Below are 21778 nucleotides of genomic sequence, written 5' to 3'. Positions count from 1 at the left end.
GCAAGCTGCTAGATAGCTGGAATTCTGCTGTTCACTTGTCTTCCAGAGCTTAAAATAGCATATTTGATAACAGTTTTTATCCTGCTTAACCCTACGAACGCATAGCTTCAAAGAAAAGCTTCAGGAATTTGAAAGAAGTCCCTTAAATGAAAGGACTGCATTTATCAAAATGCAACAGCAAGTCCTAAGCAAAGCATGAGGCAGGAAAGTAGTGTTATAATACTGCATTTTATGCAGTTTTCAACCATCTTTTCCTGAACCATTGTTGCATCACAGGAACAGAAAAATTGTATCTTGTATAAAGGAGACTGAAACAGTTTGGATACTAAGTAAAGCATAAACTGCCACCAACCACTGAACCACTGTCTGTCAAACTGTTAGGAATTTAAAAGGAATTTGATGGGGGGGGAGAAGGTATTATAATTTTAAAACAGTCTTTCAAACATAATCTATATGCTGTCAGGGTGTCAAAATAGAAATACTCAATCTGAAAAAAAAAAAAAAAACCCAAACAAAAAACCAACAAATATTGTAGCCTCTGCCCTATAACCTTTAGCAAAGATTTCCTGGACACCAGACATACTCTTCACACTCTCCAAGATGGAGATGCTGACACAGGATCCCTATAATCCCAGCACAAAAAATAAGGAACAACGGCGAAAAGTTGCAGAGAGAAGGTAGGAGGCATTCCCCCATCATTTTTCAAGTAAATGTCCAGAATTAGATAAGAAAGAGTGGAATTTAATGTCAGGGTGGCAATTACAGCCATTCTCACTACCATTCTGCCTGGGAAGTCCCCTGACCCTTCCCACAACACAACTAATTCAGTCCTTTAGCTGCTCACTGGACTCTGCTGCTGTAGCCCATTAGAGCCTCCTGCACATTAGAAACTCTTGTGGTTCCTAAGGTAACATGCAGCATTTTAAGAAAGATCGCATGGATTGGAGAAATACCCAGGACAGCAAGAATTTGCATTAACTATTTAACCTTACCTATCCACAATTTTAAAATTAGACCCATACTGTATGCACGGCCTTCAATGAGGCCCAGTTACTAATTTTTACTGAGGATAATAAAAAGGTACAAGGCCCATGACACAAATTACAGCAGCTCATACATTAATCTGCATTAACTCCTCTGTTACTGAGTTAATTCATGTTCAAAAGTGAGGCCAAACCCACCACAGAGAAGCACCAAGAGTATGTGGCCCAACACTCACCCTTTAAGCTTTGACTCCCTTCAATGTATCATTTTTCAATCCAACCAATATGCATTTCCAACTGGACATAAAACTTAGTATTTTATGACTTAAGCAGTGATTAACTTGTAAAATACATTATGAAAGTAGACAGAAATGTAGTAAGGAAGAGGTATTACCTGAAGAGAATCATTGCAGTCCGACATGGGGGACAGGCGAGAAGAAAAATCTGAAATGTTAGAAACAAATTTAAATTAATGATATGATTTTAGACTCCATTTTCTAAATCTTTCCTACCCAGTTCTGTATGTCACAAATCACTGCTAACCAGAAGAACTGTTGTACAGCAGAGCTAGAAAAGACTAAAAATCTTGAAAAAAATTAAAAGGTCTCACTTTACCCACATAAAAAGGATTTAAGCAGTATGAGCAGCACCAAGAGTTCAGTGCCTAACAAACAAGTCAAATTGTAGCCTGTTGTTATTGGTATTATAAAAGGTCTCTCAAAAAGCAGATTACTGTATAACCAATCATTTTCTACAGCAGTTCCCTTAACCCTCAATCATGATAAGGTCCTTGCTGTGCTAAAGACCAGCATTTACAACAACACCACTGCCCTTCCCTTCAGCAGTGCCAGACCCAACTCTTGAGGATCCCACACAAGATGCCTGTCTCTGAAAGCCTCCTAATACTTCCCAAAATAAGGCTACCACAGTATCTGCTCTATGTGTAAGCTCATATACTGACACAAGATATATGTTGCTTTTGAAGCACAGTTCATACTGCCATGAAACAAATTCTGCTCTTCCAAGATAAATTTTTTTCTCTTTCCTACATCTTAAAAAAGACAACCAGAAAACTACAGATTGAGCTTTTTCTTTATATGCACAAATTAATCAAACCAGAAATGTGTCTTAATCACACCAGACATTTCTTTTTCTAACACACTGCAGAGTGCTCCAACTACTCCATGGTAGAGTAAAAGCTACAATACATGTCTGTACACTCAATCTCAGTGCTGAGGGTAAAAACCAGCTCACATTTAAAAAGGATGGCACTGCTACCAAGACTGAGATGGACATACCAATTTAAAACACTTCACTACCATGGAGACAGGCAAAGGAGAGAACAAGATTCACAGCTGCTTATTTTTACTTCAACTCTACTGAAAGAAACATTTTTAGGAACTCATGAGGGAAAAAATAATATTTAACACTTTTAAGCATCCAAATCCCTCTGTTAGGGGGGATCTTTCATGAAATAAGACTGACTTCCATTTTTTACGACAGCAGAAAAATAATAACCAGAATGTTTATGTTAAAACTTCAGGATTAGGGAACAGATCTTCAAATGCTTCAGCTGTCAGCTGCAAATTTTCTCCTTTGTTTAACATTTCCTAGTTTCTTTGACGTGTTAGCATGCCACGTTTCACCACCAGTTTTAGTAATCAACATTTCAAAAATCAAGACTAGTAAAAATCTCAAGAGCTATTCTCAAAAGATATGTACAACCTTTTGTTCAAAATGGAACAGCAATACTGCCTCTGAACTGACGAAAAACACCTCTTCAAATACCTATTAATTGAATGTTATTGCCTCACTCCATGAGCTAAATAGGGAGAGCTCACTGATTTTGTTTGTTTGGTCCTATGAGTTGGCTGGATTTCTGCTTTTCTTTTATTCCAGAACGTTCCAAATCTCTACAAAATACTATACATAAGAGTTCCCCTCAAAAGTATTTTAATGGCACTAATTTTCAGTCAGTACACTGCGGCAGAGAGTGAAGTCAAAACTTGTCATGAAAAGCTTTTCTTCCACCAGCCTTAGCCCTGCTGAGACAGAAACACGCATAACAAAGATCATCTTGTTTGATCAACAAACTAAAGAGACAAAAGACAATTCAAAAGGTAGGGGGGGAAGAACAGAACAAGTCACACAACTCTAACCATTCCAGATTCAGCATCACGAGAAGTAGCACTCCTGGGATCAATGGGAACACTTACAGATGTCTGAGTAGTTCCTGGCAGAAGACAGGCAAGCACAGGACGAGTAAAATCCCTGCATCTCACACACACAGCACGGATTTCATTTACCTTTCAAAACCGCAGCTTGTCTGTCCCTGAGCCGCCTGTTTGATTTAGTATCTCCTTGCAGCAGTCTGGAAACACATCTTTCTTTTCAAACACTGCAGTCCTGATCACTTAACCAGATCATAAATTGATTGGTTTAGTGTACTATTTCAGAATGAAAGCTTCAAGAGGTTAGACTTTAATTTCTACTGGCAATATTCAGAGCAATGTGAAAATTTCAGGGAAACCGGATTATTCCAAAATTAGCATGAATTTAAAACAAAAGAAAAAAAAAAAGCAAGAGAGAGACAAGCTTTGGTCAATCTGCACTGAAATAAAAATTTTCAGCCTCTTAGGTGTATCCAAGTACTCTCCAGAGGAGAAGAGATTAAAAGGTATGTTTAAAAGGCTAAGATACAGTAAAGTGTACTTACACAAGAGTGGTAGGGTTAAGTGTACTTTACTGTACTTATGAAAACCATCCATTTTCCCACACAAGACAAGGAACATCTAAGCAGGGGGACAATTTAAGAGATGTAAAAGTCTTGGTTAATTAACTCGAAATTTAATTTTAAAGTAAGTTCAAAATAATCATTCCATCATTTATCAGGAAGTAATAGTTTAACAACTCCACCTTATAGCTTTGATTTGGCATTTCTTTCTGTATAAACTATCATTTCAGCTCTACCACTAATAAGCCATCATTTGCTTTCTGAAAGGTAACTGAAATAAAAATCATACCTGTGGTTTGACAAGATCAGACTGCCACATCTGAAAAAGATGTGACATTCCAATTGCTAAATAGTAGCAAGTTGAATGTATTTAATATTTTAGCATAAAAACAACAACTGCCTTACTGTCACACAGCTTTAGGATTAATGTGTCCTGTGGAATTGCTAACCTAACGTTAGCATGATTCAAAGCAACACTGCTGGCAGAGCATCAAGAAATACTTCAATAAAAGTAGCTTCTGTGTTACATAAACCAGACTCTGGGAGCACAAGAAGCTGACTGTCCCTGCTTTCCACCTCCCAGCTTCCCAGTTCTACCCAGGGATGGATGAGTGTACCAAGTTGAACAGTTTCCATCCTCTACAATCTAAATTGTAAATTACATATGTTCATTAGGACAGATATTCTAGATTAATCTCCCCTTCCACAGGCTTAGTTTTTTAATTGATAAACCTATACACACCCTCTTTCCTTTTAGAGTCTTAGGTAAAAGATTTCTAGATTTCTCATATTTTAGGATTAATTATTAACATAAGTCAGGTCTTTCTATGTGTGCATTAGCTTTAGTTATCACATCTTAGTATTTCAGAGGTCACTGAAGTTACTTTTCCTTTTTCCCCTCACCACTTTCTGCACCAGTCCTTTACTAGTAGTGGGTTGCTTCATTCCCCATTCTTAAATCAGAGCTTTAACAAAACCTGACAATCAAAAAAGCAAAAGTCCAATTTCTTAAGAAAATCTAAATTCAGTGTAAATTAAATTATATCTAAATCTGTCAGTGACACTGAGGGAGCTTGCATGAGTTCACAATAAAATTTTTACATGCACTTTCATATACATTCACTTTTGTTACTTCTTCCTCCCAAACAAGATGTTTTGCATCAGTTTCCTATAGAAGCAAAATCATCACAGCAAAGTCCTGCTCTACTCGGCCTCAAGTCACCAATACCTTTTTTCCTGTTGCAGTTCAAAATCCCTCAGTTTGTTGGATTTTACAATAGAAATATGTGATCTTTAAAAACAGCAGGATAATAAATATCTAATAGCCTTACTACAGCCGATTTTTGCCAAAGAAACAGAAACAGCAACACAGTCCATAAAAAACTAAGGCATACAACACCACATTCCTGATAATTTAAGTTGGCATTTCACTAACCAACAAAGTATCACAGTACAAACAATTAAATTGGCTTGTCACTAATTACTTGGCCATCTGAATAAACATAAGCCCTCACCACATCAATCTAAAGCCCTGAGGAAGTGTCACCAGAAACATGAGTGCCATTACACCCTTTGCAGGTTTCAAATTCAGGCTCAGGACTCGTGGTGAACATCAAGGTTCAAATTGCTGCAGGGAATGGACAACCCCTGCTGTAAAACTCATCATCTGTGGCTGCAGTGTAAACATTTACAGCAGGGCACGGAGAGGGCACGGAGACAGCACGGAAGGGGTTTTTAGACTGGAAGGTGAAAGACATCCCAATCCCTGGAATTTATAAGGTGTCCAGTATGGGCACTGCTGCTGTTTTAGTCCACCACCCCACTGAGGTTCCTAAAGGCCTCAGGCAGCTACTCCTGAAACATCAGTTTAAATCACCAGCAAACAACCTACATGAAATGGTGGGTGAAACTGCCAAATAGTATAAAAAAAATCCTTCCTAAAAATATATTGCAACCAACAGTGATACATTATAACACACTGACACAGTATAAATAGCTCTGTTCTCAAAAAAAAGAAACTAAACAGAAGAGGAAAAAAGAAAAGAGGCCTGTCCCTCTCTAATATGTTGCTCAAACTACGTATGTGGCCCTTTGAATTATATTTGCTTTAAATCTGTGATGATCTCATCAAAACAAACCAATATCTGGTTACTTAATCATTCATCTAGTGGCCTTTAGATGATAACCCTCAGTGTAAATATTTGGGGTCAGAGAAAGTTAAGCTTTTTCATCTACCATTTCCAACCATTCAGTTCCTACTCCAGTTTAGAGAGCAAGATTACCCTGTGTCAGTTCCCCGCTTGTTATATTCTTTTCTCCTAAAAGTATCCAGAATAAAGGAGAGAATTATCTAGCCTCAAGCACAGAGGCATTTTCAAATTCTAGCAACTTCAAAGCAAAGGCTTAACCAAGAGCTTTAGACTCCCATTCCTCAGCTCAAACATTCACTAGCACCACGACACATTCCCGTGGTCCCTGTCACCTGGACTAAAGGGCACATTTTCAGCTCAGGATAAAGCATCACAGGCCAAATCTTGTTTAAATTAAAATGGATGAACCATAATCTTCTGAAACAAAGAAAACTGTGAATCACAGACTCAAGACACGTTTGCTATCCTTTCTATACTAAATTAAAAATGTCTTATTTCTGAATAAGAATCCTTGCCATTCCTTCTCCATTTCTCTACTATATGCTGGGATTTACTAAAAATAAACACAGTGGTGAAACAAAGTATATACAGTGTTAAAACTATCACAGAAAAGCTTTTCCTCAGCTCACCAAATAATTACTACATTAATTACAGTATCAGTAAAAGCCTCTAAACTTCAGTTGACAGTGTTTTTGAAACACAACAAAATCATCGCTTAAAACCAAATTGTAACAATTAAGAAAAGGCTGACAGTTCTCAGAACCAGGGACACATTAAACCACCCCAGCATGCCCTGGTGTTCTGAAAGCCACACTCATAGTCTGGAGCATCACAGACCCATCTTAAAGGAAGTGAAGAAGTGTCTCCTGATCTGCCACTTCCTATCTGTGCCCCTGAGGCTGCCATCACCTTCCTGGGGGTAAAATGCCCTCTTCTGCAAGAAATGACGTTTGCAACTGAGAAACACCGGTGCTTTCAGTGCTTTAATTCATCATCTGCCCTTTTTCACCACACATCATGATGTGTTTCCTCTCTAGCCATCAGCTGTGAAGGAAAGTATCACAGGTTAACTTGCAGCTGTTAAAAGAAGGACTTGTGTATTCTGCAGATCCAAACCCGAGCTGCATGCTTTGTAATCCAATATGCTTGTGAGGGTCATTATGCACATCTTCCACTTAAGTGGTGAATTTTCTGCTACCAGACAGCATTTCAGAGCACCAAAAGGACTGCTGACCTTCCTAAAACATCTCACATTCCTAAATAGACTGATCTGGGAGTAAATCAGACTGAACTCAAATATTTTGCCTTGCTGTTCTCAAATAATTTTTTACAATCCTTATCAAATTGTACTAAATTTCAGTTTTATCATATCTCCTGAAACCAAGCCCTGTCTTCTGAGGTGCTATAAAAATTACAGGTACCAGGCTTTGGAATATAGGAGTTGCACACAAAAGCACATGGATTAGGGAGATATGCACAAGTACAGAAAGGAGATATAGAAGCCTACATTTAGAGACTTACACTTTGAAAAATGCATACATGTTAATAGGAAATTTTGCCTTTGCTGCTCTACATCTTACCCAATAACCTAAATACAAGCTAAAACCAGAGCTATTGAAAAACATCTTCAACTTAGAATACCACTATCTTTTAAAAACTGAGTAATTCATTAAGCTCTTACTTGCAGGCCATTGTTCATGTACCTCAATAGCATTATTCAGCATCATTTCTATAAAAATTTACTAAATTTTTGTAATCAAAGCTTCCTCATAGTCACACCAAAATAACAGGATGTGAATAACCCTTTACTTTTAATTCAAGGTTTTGAAGAGACAGAATATAGAAAACTGTATACAATTTAACTGAATTCTTCCAAATATTACAAAGCATTTAAGAACTGTGTACACAAATTAAAAGAAAAAAAAAGGAAAAGTCATTAATTAGTTATATTTTGGAATATATACCCAAGTGGTGCAGAATTCAGTCAAGCTATGTTTATTATATACATTCTGAAAACAGCCCATTGTTTCCAAAAACACAGTAATCTCTTTTGCAGAGGACAGAAATGATCCAGGTCTCTAAAGAAGCCAGAACTGGAAACAGTGAACAAAGGATTTAGTATTTACTTAACTGCAGATGCATTTAGTACTGATTTTAGTTATGCAAACATCAGATCAAGATCCCTGAATGAAACCAGACTCCCCTATACTTCTTTCCACCTATCACTTCCCCCTTCGTTTACTTTGCCTAAAAAGATCACTTGAAGTTATAATCCAGCAAAACAGGTGTTTCCTACAAACACATTTTCTCTATTCCACACAAATGTTAGTCCTTAACCGCCTGAATTGCAGTAATTCAGAGCAGAATTGGAAGAGAATTACAACAACTGACCTGCTGAGGATTTACCACTGAAAAATGACTCTTGCAAAACCCTTCCTAAAACAAAATAAATAAAATTTATTTTACAGATTGGCATAAAGGCACCATTCTGGAAGAAGGCATAGGCATACCAAGGTCAAGTTGAAAATTTACAACAGTTTAAGAGAAGGACTAGCTGTACCTATCATTTTAGGATTAGAGTACAGGGTACCTGTTTCTGGCACTTCCTTAAACAAGGTTCCAATAAATTTGCACACACACTTCTGATTTCTACAGACTTCAGTGTTCAGAACTGAAGATCTTAGCAAAAGTCTAGGAAACCTAATTAAAACTGGCAGCTTCACAAACCTAAAATTCAAACTGCTCCTTCCCTAAATGTGAAATGAAGAACTGCTACGTGAACACAAAGGTTGTGATTGAAAAGTTAGAAAAATATATAGCTTAAAGAATACAGAACAGATAAAGAAAATTGGTTTGATATCATTGGTTTTGACACTGCAAGGTATGAAATCCTCTCACCTCACTAAAGCAATTCTGTAGCTGTTCTGATGCCCATACACAGGGAGACAACACTTATGCAGACACTTCTCAACAAGCACATTCTGGCTGCTGCCAAAAGTCTCCTTCACAAAACTTGCAAAGAAATCAATAGTGTTGTAATTGGCTATTGAGGGAATCCTCCCTCTTTCACTGCTGAATCAGAAATTTAAGACCTCCTTCACACAGACGATTTCAGTACCACAATTCTGTGCCCTAAAATACTGGAAAGGATTAGTGTCTTCAAAACATAAACCTGGTTCCTTAAACATATGCTGGTTTTTTTCCTGCTATGCAATGGCCAATAGGTTTGCAACACCCCAAGGATTTAATGTTTCCCTCTTAGGATACCCTTTTATGCCAGGTTTACAGCAGCACCACTTGCTCCAGTTATATCTCCAGTCCTAAAAGGCAAGTGGTTTGTGTGTTTGTTTTTTTTTTAAACAGATGTATTCAAATAATTTTCACAAAGACCATTCTTTACATAAAGAAGGAGTTCAGAATGAATTCCTTCATAGACATCTCCCCTTGCTGCATCAAACATTAGCTAAGCATTGTACTGCACAAACCAAGCCCATCCCCATCCAACAGCTGGTAGAGAAACCAAATAAGATTCCATTTACCTTTTTTATAAAATATATATAGTATTTTTAAAAGTTAAAATATTTATCTCTCGATGATGCTGCACTTATGATACTGGTGAAGAAACACCCTTCTTCCTCCAGAAGCTATGCAAGAAGCCAAAACCCAGAGCAGGGCTGGAAATGATTATCACTGTTTGTGGATAATTCAGCCAGGTGACAGGGCAGCAACAAATTCTCTGAAGCTGATTAACCATGACAACTGTTCAGGCAGTTAAATATGTTCACTTCATTGACACTTCCTCCTTACAATGACACATCTAAGCTAGTTCTTTCCACTTATGAAAAGACTTGATTTGAACAGAAGTTGGCGTGATAGGCAGAAATTAGACACCTGATCAAAACAGACACATTTGTAGAATCCAGTAGCCCTAATGTTACTCAGTTTTGTCTTCCTAAATGCACCACACATCTAAATCCCATTTTATTTTTATCTCATTTCTGTCTTAGGTCTTTTAAGAGCAGAACTTTTGCTTTTATGCAGAGAAAATCTGAAGGATAACTTCTAGTTCTGAATATTTTTGGCTCAGAGCCCAGAGCCTTTGTTGCTGAGGTGAAACAAGTCTCAGCTGAAGAAAATGAAAAGAGAAATGGAGTGAAAGAAGAGCCCTTTAACAACAGCTACTGTTGGCTTCCCTTTGAAGTGATCCTGATTGTTATAGTACCTTTCATCTCTTCACCTCCTACTTTGTTCATCCTATTATTTAGACATGGCAGAAGGGTTATGTATAAACTACTGCAAGAACAGAAGTGAAAGATAAATTATATTTTCATATATTTCACCTTGCCAACCTGTTGCCCTCCAGATATTTAGGCCAAAAAACAATGCTTACAAGATTACACCTATCTATTACTTGTCTGCTGATGGAACATTGACTATCCCTGTGTCTAACCTGATGTCTCTGTGGAAAGCTGCTGGTTTCACCATTATTTTCATCCTCTACGTTAAGCCCAAGCCTGTTTCTAAATGAAGGGCCCAACTTCTGCATTTTGCTGACATACCCACCTTCTCAATTTCACAAATGCTGGAACACCATTTCTAATGACTAATTAGCGCAGGATTATTTTTAAAAGCTTCACAATTGGTCAAAAAGAGATTCAGAACAGCCCATGCCTGACTACAGGGCTCAAGTCTCTATCTCCTTGGGGAAGGCATTATTGAAAGAAGTGAACAGTCCTTGCTCCCCCAGGGCTGTGTAAGCATTTTGCTGAATGTCATAACATCCTATCATAAAGACAACTAAACTTTCAAATCCTACTGCTAACATATCCTCATCTCCTTTCTGGAGAATTACTAGGAAGATTTCCCAGTTATCATTGAGTATTGACTAGAAATGGAATGTAGCTGTATGATTTCATTTTAATTATTTCTATATAGTCATTCCATAAGTTCAGTCCCAATACTGACTAACTGATTGCACAGCAATCACTACCCCTTCACAGGAATGAAGTGTCCTATGCTGTAAACTACTGAGCAAACATTGCATCACAGCCTAGGAATTTACATAACCTACCAATTAAGTTCTGGAACTGTAAATTAATTGCTGTAAAGGTCTTGAATATTGCTGTACCACTCTTGAAATAATACCCATCTCCTTCAAACCTCTGGTACAACCAGAAAAGATGTTTCCCGTCCTGTTAGGAAATGCTCTCCAGGTGTGAATCTAACAACTGGCTTGATCTGATTCAGCCCAGATCACTTTGCATCCTGCAGTGGGAGACCAAGAATGGCACTGATCCAATTTTACTGATCCTAGACAGTTGTTACCATACCAACTTTTATGAAAGCCTTTTTGACACTCTTCTGTTATTTCTTGAGCTTGAATTTTCTAAGTTGTTTCTAATCTTCTAAGCTGAGGATTCAACATTAGCAAAATTAAACAAAGTAATAATTTTATGTCTCCCACCCTCCTTATCAAGCTCAGTGGGACTGACAGTTAAGTATCTACAGGAGTATTAACAAACAAGCTTCTAGGCTTTAGATATCCCAGTTCAGTAACTGTTTATCCATGTATCCTTCTATGTATCCATTATTTTCAAATCTACACAAGCTGCACATTTCTACACATCAACAACCACGCCACAAGTCATTAAAACACGTGGTTTGTCCACAGGTATTAGGCCATATCACCTTGTTCAACCCCATGTATGAGACACAGGTAACACCTGCTTCCTTACCACTTAGCTTCTAAGATTAGAAAGGTAAACCAACAAAGAATAATTTATTTCTCCAACACCTTCACAAAATACGTTCACACCCAAAGAAGTCACTTGCTTGAAAAAGTTGCACAGAGATTACACAGCTGCTTTCGCAATAATCCTGTTCTCATTAGGTTTGGTGCAAATTTGAGCACTACTGTCAGTGGAAACAGCCTCTTCTAGTCTTGAAACAAGGATCAGGTGAAAGCAAGTGGTGAGAAAACCTTAATTATCTACATTTTCAACCAGAGATTCGGACATTAATCATAGCTACAATTTCACTTTTTCGTGTGACTCAGGTTACTTGAGAGATTTCACTTAAACTGACTTAAAACTGTTTAAAATGTTTATATCAATTCTTAGCATTTGTACTTTTGCTATGCACTTTTGGTCCACAAACAGACTACAGGAAAAATACTGCCTTGCAAGTACATCACAAAAGCCAACTTCCAGGTGACCCTACACAAGCCTTACCTGCATCATGGTGACCACATGGCAGGGATTCAGGAGGTAAATGACAGTCCTGGTGGCAAACTTGAACCCCACCTCCAGCCCAAAGATGAGGCAGAGCAGCACCAGCAGCACGTTCTTGCCCAAGCTCTCCTGCTTAGCCTGGGGCTGCTGCAGCAGATTCTCCAGCTCCCTGAGGTGCAGATGCCTGAGCTTCCCCAAGGACAGGAGGATCTCCACGATGCCTACGCTGAGGAAGACCAAACTCTCCAGCAAGCGCTGCTTCCCCGAGAGAAAGGCAGCGCATTCCGGCCCTCCATTGCCGGCAAAGCTGGGGTCCACCCCCCCATACATCCAGTCCAGGAGGTTGTGGAGGCTGTAGCGAGACATGGCGGGACGGTGCCTCTTCTCCAGGAACAGGTAAGAGCAAGACGGAATCAAAGCCAAAATTCTGCCGGGCTGACGAAACATGAAACGTCCAGAGGTTCCCTTTGCAGTCCTTCCTTCCAGAGCTCCAGGAGAACGGAGCAGCTCCGCCCGGGGCAAGGGCAATTCTCCACTCTCCCTTCCGATGCCCGGAGGAGCCCCGCTGGCAGCAGCCTGCGGGGAGGGAGAGGCCGCAGCTGCACGGAGCCTGTGAGCTCCGGAGCCTCGGAGCTCCAGACCCCCCGCCCCGGGACCCCTTCTCTTCCCACCCGGCTCTACCGCCCACCCCCGCCGCTCTCCCCTTCCCCACCGTGCAGGGCTGCCCTTACCCGCGGTCAGCGCCGTGACCTGCCCCCTCCCTCCCTCCGCCCGGTCCCAGTCCTGGTCCCCCATCCCCGCATCCCCCGGCGCGGCCGCGGTACCTCCGCGGGCGGGCGGGTGTCAGAGAGCGGCAGGCCCAGCGCCCCCGGCCATGGCGCCGGCCCCGGCGAAGGGAAGGGACGGGAAGGAGGAAGCAACGCTCCGCTCGGCGGCAGCGCCGGCACGGCCGAGACTCCGGGCCCGAGCGGGCGGGCCGCTCCCCGCGGCTGGCCCGGCCCCTGCCCGGCGCCGCAGCATCACCCCACCGACGTGCCTGACTCACGCCGAAAAATGGACGTGTCCCCCCGAATTGGCTGCGCCCGGCCGCCCGCTCCTCCCTCCGCCCCGGCTGCGCCCGCCTCCCGCCGCTCCCCACCGCCTCCCTCCTGCTCCTTCGGCGGGCTGCGCGATCCCCGTCCTCGGCTCCCTCCTGCCTGTTGCCTCTGCTCTCGTCTGGCTGCTCACCTTCCTCCTCCTCCTCGCCCTTATCGCAGTCGGCCCCACGCAGCTGCCCGCGGTTCGCCCCCTCGGGAAGAAGGGAAGGACCGGGCACAGCTCTGCACGCCCGTCACCGGGGTCCCGTTCGCCGACCCGCTCGGCAGCGGCCTTAACTCGATAAACGAGTTTTTCAAGTGCCATTGCAGCTGGTGTAGGTCGGCCAAGGAATGGCAGTGGCCCGGGCAAGAAAGGACAAATCCGAGCGGCGCTCCAGCTCCAAACCCGAGTGGGGCTCCAGCCCAGTCCCGGTCTGGACGCCAGCAGGTACGTGCAGCCAGGTGTGCCCGGTGCCATACTCGGGTACCTGCAGCCAGGTGTGCCCGGTGCCATACCTGGGTACCTGCAGCCAGGTGTGCCCGGTGCCATACTTGGGTACCTGCAGCCAGGTGTGCCCGGTGCCATACTTGGGTACCTGCAGCCAGGTGTGCCCGGTGCCATACTCGGGTACCTGCAGCCAGGTGTGCCCGGTGCTGTACACGATTTACTGCCACGTGTGCCAGACCTGTGCAGCAGAAGCCAAATTTGGTTCCTAGTTTGTGGGTTTGTGAAGCAGTTGTACTGTAAACATGTATCTGAAAGGCAAAAGGCAAAGGTCCGTGGAGATCTAGCTGGAGCAGTGGGTTAAGGGGATGTTGTTGAGGCAATTGGAGCCATGGACATCCCCTGAGAGCTGTCTTGTCCTTCAGATTTTATTTCACATAACCTGAGTGCAGCACATCTTTCCATCCTGACCATTACAACAGGGCTGCCCTTCTCCGCAGGACAGCACTAGGACAGCTCTGTTTCAGGTCAATCTGTTGAGCCTGCTTAATTCCACAAATAAGTTTGAAAAAAACACGATCAAGTATCAATACTGACTGACTCAAAGGGATTTCCATGTAGACAGAGGGGCAGCACCACCTGTAAAGCTGGAGGCAGTATGTGAATGCCATTCTGCTGTGGGAGAAATTAGTCTCTTTTTGGGAAATAAGGTGGCCCATCAGGCTTTTTCAAGGTCTTCAGGGGCTCCTATCCACAATTAGAGCTTGATAAGAATTCTACAAAATGCTGTTTTCTCAGTCACTGATGATTCATCAAAACACCTAAACCTGCAGCACAAACCTCCTGCAAATATCTCCCCCGTTCACTGGACACACCCACATGTGCCATATACACACACCTGCCTGTGAGGCCTGAATACTCAAAACAAGCACTAGCACCAATATTTGGCAGTTCTTTTCTTCCTCTATTTCTAAAACACAGGATTACTGCTCACAAAGATAAGCACAGAGTATTTTCTCTCAGGGGTCTGCCAATTTGATCATTTGCTGCCATGTGCAACCTGGAACAGATCTGTCCCCTTCTACTCCCTCGTTCACGTACAAGACATTCTGCTGCTAGAAGCAATCCCAGGCAGTTTTATATCTTGCTTCTGCATTTCATTCAGTCTCTCACCTTTGGCAGTGTCTGTGGTCTGTTTCTCAGACTTCTTTCCTGAGCTTTCCTTTGGAGAAGTGAAAAATCCCTTTCATTAGAGCAGCAATACATTGTCAGGTGTTGGTATCTCTGATGTGACTTCTTTAGAATAGGGCCTAGCCACAAGAATATAATGGCTTGGTTGGGTGGTTTGGGTTTGTTGTGGGGGTTTTTTGGAGACTGCCAGTGAAGAATAACTGGATGAGAATGCTAAAGTGGGGCAGCATTTTCCTCACAAAAAAGAGCATTTGTAAAATGACAGCTTGTTGTCCATAGAAGAGGAAGGAAAGAGAACAGCTAAATAAAACCAGATGTCATGAAAGTTAAGGACTTAAGCAATCAGTACTTAAGACCACATAGGAAGGAAGTCTAAAGAAATGAGTTAAGAAAAGGAATGATGCTTTAGAAAACAATTTGAAAGGCACATTTATCCCAGTTGTGAGTAAGATAGAAATAACAGTAAGGTTAGCTTGACCACATCATGAGGTCTCTGTTGACCTTTAGGCACATGAAGAAAACACAAAGGAAGACGGGTCAAATTATTAAGAATAAGAAAGACTAAAAAAGGTAGTGCTGCAAAACCATTGAACTATCAAGAGCTATCCTTAAGTATATTTGTACTACGAAAGAGATAGAGAAATTATTATTCCTTTACTCAATAGAGAAGAAAATCTGTTAACAAATTACAAAGAAAGCTAAAGGGATTGTTGCACCTGTTGTGTCATACTTACAAAAAAGATCATGTGCAAGCAGATAGTTAGGATTGGTGACACTGAGAACAAAATTGTCTCAGCCCAGAGTAGGTAAAGAACAGATAAGGAGCACTCAGATGAACTGAATGTTTTCAAATAGTTTGAGTCTAGTGACCATAATCAAAAGACAGCTGAAGAATGACTGAATTAAGGAGGTGAATGAGAAGCTGAAAAAACCAGAAGAGGTAACTGTAAATTGCTGTTATCAAAGTGGGGTTGGAGCCAGAGAAATACAGCTTGATTTAAGTGTAATTAACTGAATCCATGGAAAAATCCTGGGACAAATAACCTCACAAACTATTATTAGCACCTAGATGATAACCAAGGAACAATAGCAGCCAACATGGATCTGTCAAAAATAAATCACACTAGATAACTTCATGTTCTCCTCCAGTAGGGAACAGGCCTTGTGGATAGGACAGAGCCTGTTGTCAGTTTGATTATGTTTATGACACTTACATGACATTTTCATTAAAAAGTTAGAGAAATACGACCTGGATAAACCTATTATAAGGTATGTACAAAATTGACTGCATAGCAAGCAGTATTTCATAACATGCAGTAGTTCTCTGTCAAAAGGAAAGAATATATTGCTGGTTTTCTAGAGCCTGTCTTCAGCCTGGGTCTTTTTGTTGTTGACAATATAAATAATGGAACAGAGAACACACTTATTAATTTTGCAGGTGATGCAAAGCTGGGGGTGGGGGACACAGAATTCCATTTTGAAACATTTTTGACCATTCAGAAACATGCTTTTAAATCAACAATACAGAAGACATTCAGTAAGATCAAATTGCATCATAGTTCAGCACATTATACTGGTCTAAGCCACCTGGTATAAATCATCCCTGCTGTTCCTCTTCCCCTTGCTTCTCATTTTCTCTCACACTGTGTTATGCCAGCATAAGTTTTTTCTGAGGCTCTGTTGTTGACTGTATGAGGAAGCTAATTAACATCACAATTATGATTCCAGAGGCAGGTGTAACCTGGAGCACTTTGTTGATCTATTTGTTCCTACTTTGAGTCATGGCAATGGTGAGGTGACCTGCTGATTTCTTGTCATGCTGTAATTTTCCACTCATTAGGTAAAAGGAACATAGTTGTTAGAAAACTGAACATCCTGGTACAACTGATATTTCTCTGCACCAGCACAATATTGATCATTCGTGTTCAGATTGTGATCCAATACAAATCCAAAAGATCTGGTTCTCTGACCTTGATCTGAACTGGCCTAGGCACAGTTCCTTCATTCTCTCTCAGTTTCTTCAGCTTCACGGAAAAGTATCTGCAAATAAGAATTTAGTATTATTGATTGAACACTAAGCCATTGCTCTTTTCTATTTATTAACCATCCCTCCTCATCCTTTCTCTGAATAATTTAGGATCTTACTAAGATCCACTGTAAACATATGTATCTCGTATGTCAATAGAAATGGCTCCCTGAAAGCAGTAAATTCCTGCAACTAAAATGTTTGCACAAGAGCCTGAGGCTTGCTCTTGTACCTAGCACGAGATTTATTTTTCTGTCAGTGGCTTCTTTAAATATAAAAATGGTGAAATCTAATGTTAATCCATGAAGAAATGCCAGGCCCTGAGTGCACCAGTGGTCCTGCAGCCCCAGTCCTCCCCCAGGCTGGGCAGTGCCTCTGTTCCCAGCTCTGTCCTTCACTGTTCCCGACTTGTTGACTGGGCTTCCCAGACTGACCTTGGACCCAGCTTGTCACCCCTCATTTCCCTAATGGTCCCTGGGCTCTCACAGCACCTGTCACCATTCCAGCCCTGTTCCCTGGGTGCTGTGGGACTGTGCCCTTGTTGTTCAGGTCACTGCCCCTGTCCCTGTGTGGTCGCTCTTGGCCCCTTAATTGCTGCCTCACTGCCCCTCTGTCACTGCTCCCTGACAAGGTATGAGATCTAAAGGCAGCTCGTGCTCCCTCTGTAAAACAAAACTCTGCATCTTGTCTCTCCCTAATGTATCATTTGCAAATTCCATCTTAAGTGAGCCTGGAAGTAAAGGCAAGGTCTAAAGTCTTGTATGTGGTAGATGTCACCAACAAGCATCAGAAGATGGACTTCAAAGCAGAAGGACTAAAAGACCTTAATTCTTATTTAAAAAGCATTTAAGCACGTGCTTAGCTTAAGCGTGTCCTTAAATGCTTTGGATTTAATTATGTAAATTGAGACATTTCCTCACCATCAAGCTCTGCTGCTGTACTTTAGAAATGTGATTGTACACATCAGTATGTAGTTAAACCTGTAGATTTACTAGAAACTCTGTGCCCTTGCTATATAGGAGTTGTTAAAAAAAAAAACAACCCCCAAAACAACAAACAACAACAAAACAACAAAAACCCACAAGCTAAATGAGCAACAAAGTAAATAGTATTTTAAGTCCTGAAATGTTTCTGGTGAGTAAAATACTCATGGATATAGTTGAAGACATCAGCAGAATGAGTTCAACTGTGAAGCTGTAATTTATTGTGCGCTTTTATGCACAAAGTAATAAAAGAAATTCAAATTATTTGGAGTTTATTAGTCTTCTAGCTGATGGAAAACAAGATTGTTTGAAGCGTCAGGATGAATGATAATCCTTTAGATCTCATAATGCATTATGCAAAAACAGATGACCACAGCCTTAGGGAAAAAATTCTGCTATATTGTGGGTACTAATGGAAAGTTAAAAAAATAATTTGGGAGAGACTGGTAGCTTGATAATGGTTGGAGCTGGCTGCAATTTTCAGATCTCTGAGCACATTTCCCACACTGTCCTCTGACACCAGATTGCTTTTTGGAGCTGATGCACCTCTTCAAAGCACAGGGAAAAGGCTTTTATTCCTGTTTTTATTCCTGAAACAAGGCTTATTGTGTCTTGTCTAATTTCACACAGGCTGTGACAGGACTGAACCAGAAAATCTTCCCACCTTGTTACATCTGTAACTTTTCCATTTTATCCTCTCTTCCATTCCCTCTCTTCTTTTCCCACCTGTATGAGGCATTTCTTACTCAACCGTGAGGGATAAGCCTTGCAAGGTTGACTGTGCACTGGAGACAACAGTTTGCTTTGGTCCCTTAGCTTGAAAATCATAGTTATTGTAGCTCTGTGTTCTTGTTCTAGATAGAGACAAGAAAGCCTTGTGTGAGAATTGCCTACCCAAGACAGGAAGAAAAGAGGGTACCTGGACTGAAGGGAAATTCAGGAATGGTGACAGGAAAGTTTTGCAAAGAGTTGGGATTAGGTGGCCCATAAAGAACAGCTGTTTATTTATAAGGTTTTTTAATAAAAGAGCATGAACATTACATGCAGGATCTTTGATCTGATGTCCTTTGGAGATACAAATGGAGTCAGAGTCAGCTACAAATATATCACTCTCATAGGTTTAAAATGGAAGCTGGACTGAGACTCCTTGTTTGTCATTTTTTGTCTGAAGAACAGTACTGGGCACAGTACTGCAGCCTGAAATACGCTTTGAGCTGTCAGAATGAGACTTGGAACAGCCTCTGGGCAGCACTTGCAGACTATGGGCATGAATATATTCAAGTAGTGTGCACAGAAAGCAACAGCATTGGTAAACCAGAAGGCCTGTTTCTGTACAAAATAGAAACCTAAGTCTCTTTGGATTTCTACTGACATCCTACCGCTTTTCACTTGGCCTTCTTGTTTCATTCCTTGTAGCCCGGGAATTAAATCAAATGTACTTTCCCTTCACAAAGTAGGACAATTGCTCCCCTACTGTGCTTAAATCTTCAGAAGTGTACATGCTTCCTCTCTCCTTATTTTCAGTGTGGTTTTTGCTGTTAGGATGACTGTGATACCCCAGGCTGAGCTCCACCAACTCCTGAAATATTTTTATAGTCTTAGGAAAATTCTCCTCCTTTTATCCACTTTTCAGAAAGTAATCAAATGCAGGATCATGTGGAAGGCAGTGGGACTGCAAGCAATGCTCTGCTGACTGTGCTGGAGGCTGATTACTTGCTTTGTTTTACTGAGCGTGAACATGGGAAATAGGCTGCAATAATTCGGACTCTCCTGCTCGCTCCACTTCTCCTGATGGAGCCATAGCCAGGTTTATACCCCTGGCACTGGCACACAACACACTTTTAGATCTGACATAAATGTCTGTACTTGCTGCAGGTATGAGATGCTGGGTAAGGGCTCTCTCAGCCTCGAGAGGTGTCCCTGCCCAAGGGGAAGATCATCATTGTGCAGCTGCCACCCAGGGCAGCTCAGTGGTCTCAGAGGGCTACGGATATTTTATAGCAAAGCCACTCAGGGGTTTTTTTTGTAGTTATTTTGCTGTTTTATTGATTTTTTTTCCCTTCTTACTACAAATCATAGGTTCATAGAGATTCTTCCATCATTTTTCTGACTTCCCTCTGTTGAGTCAGTTGCTCACATGTATTTTTTATGAATTTAAATAAAGGCTTGTGGTAAAGTAATTGCTGACTTCCTCTCAAGAAATTTACTTGAGAGAAGGATGAAAGGCAGTTGCATTTATCATCCCTCTCCCTGTCAGTTAATTTAGCTAGAACATATGCTAGACAATACTGAAAAAATAAGTAAATGTCAACTAGAAACATTCAAAATAGAGGCTTGAGAAGCATATCACATCTTCATGTTTTTTAATCTGATGGACTGAAAATAATTATATAAAGCACAAACAGAAACTTGTTAGATGGCAACTGTGTGAACCAACTTCTCACTGATTCACATTTCTGTCATGTTTGCAGTATTTGACTTAGTTTTTGCCTTATATAAAATGCTGCAGTATTAATAGACACAAAACCAGTAGGATGTAAAAGCAGGGAAAAATGAAGAAGTATCATAAATGAGCAAGGCTTACTCTGAGAGAAAGAAAATCATAGTTAACAGCTCATCTGCACATTGATTACTTTATCTCTGTTGAAATGAAAGGTTCAAACAGTACAGTCAGTCTGCAATACAGGTGGAGGAGGCATCTGGGAAATTAAGATACATTTCTTCGTAAGTTCCTATGTTAAATGAGTAAAGGGGTTCTCTGAAATTGTTTGAAGCTTAGAGAAAAATATTTTTGTTGAGGGTGAAAAATGTATCTGTTATAAAACATACGTGTTCTTAAGAAAATTAAAATTCCCATCCAGATGTTCTCCTTAAACTTGAAGTATCTTGAGAACTAACAGAAAGAAGACAACTGCTCTTTTCACATCAGTAGCCAAACATTTTATGCCTTAGAGTGCTCCCTTTTGTGTTTGTGTCCTGTGTTGTTTAGTTTTCAAGGCATTTGCTTTGTTCCACATCCAGTGCTAGCCCCATATTATTGCTAAGTAATATAAAAGACATTTCACAAAGAACCATCCAAACTCTTTCTCTTGGAAGCTCAGCATTAACAGCTCTCCTCACCCTCTGATTGTCTGTCAGAGTTGATTTTAGCTGTGATTGCTATACGTAGGAGGTATGTGCTTCTCTAAATCTACACAGATATGCAGGGAGAAGAACATGTGCTTTCTATTTTTGTTCTATTTTGCTACAGTTTATTGAGCACATTGACATCCATGACGAGTTACTGAAAACCCTTTTAGTTATGACTGAATTCTTTGTTTCAAAACCCAAAATCTAACTTCAGGTTATGAGACGCTCTGTCACTACCTATAAACCTCAGCCTGAGAGATTCAGAACACTGTGTCTTCCCTAACCTTCTGTGTGGAATTTGCCTTTGTCATTAATACCACAGTGACATTTGGTATTCAAAGTCAGAGAACTACTATATTTAATGCAATGTAAAACAAATGTAATGCCAGTATCAGAAACAACACAAAAGGTAGGAAGGAGAACTATGACATGATGTAATCTCTGGTTGTTTAAGTTATACAAAATTTCTATCATTTCATTCTATCATGGAATAGTATGTGGTCAGGCTATTATTTCATATTATTGTGTTATCACTGGGTATTTTTATGTCTTGTGATACTTGGGAAGGAGGTGTTCAATACCTCAGCTTTACAGTGATTGATCAGGCAGTGTACACTTTTCACAAAGATTTCTGAGCCAAACACGGGGTCTGTTAGACCCTCCTATCATTTGCTAGCACGCACAGATATCACACACTTTTACATTTCTGTGAATATAATCCATGAAATTAGATGCTTTAAAATACCCAAAGGCTGCTCTTATACCCTTGTACTGGGTTTGCATGGCAAGGATTTGGTAGCAGGTGGGCTACAGGGGTGGCTTCTGTGAGGA

General features: G+C 40.9%; 1 protein-coding gene across 1 annotated transcript in view; it reads right to left on the bottom strand.

The window, feature by feature from the left end:
- The window catches only part of TMEM164 (transmembrane protein 164), a 32831-nt gene extending 19731 nt beyond the window's left edge, over positions 1 to 13100 (bottom strand). The window contains exons 1-3 of the mRNA XM_027645208.1: positions 12922 to 13100; positions 12098 to 12673; positions 1378 to 1427 (exon numbers count right to left, since the gene is read on the bottom strand). Of these exons, the coding sequence (XP_027501009.1) occupies positions 1378 to 1427; positions 12098 to 12544 (497 nt within the window). The 5' untranslated portion in view covers positions 12545 to 12673; positions 12922 to 13100. The remainder of the gene's footprint in view (positions 1 to 1377; positions 1428 to 12097; positions 12674 to 12921) is intronic.
- Between the last annotated feature and the right edge of the window lie 8678 nt (positions 13101 to 21778).

Source organism: Corapipo altera, unplaced genomic scaffold (genome assembly GCF_003945725.1).
Source record: "Corapipo altera isolate COAL_440 unplaced genomic scaffold, ASM394572v1 65, whole genome shotgun sequence".
NCBI lineage: Eukaryota > Metazoa > Chordata > Aves > Passeriformes > Pipridae > Corapipo > Corapipo altera.
Note: the sequence above shows the minus strand (reverse complement) of the source record. Positions and strands in the feature narration are given on the sequence as shown.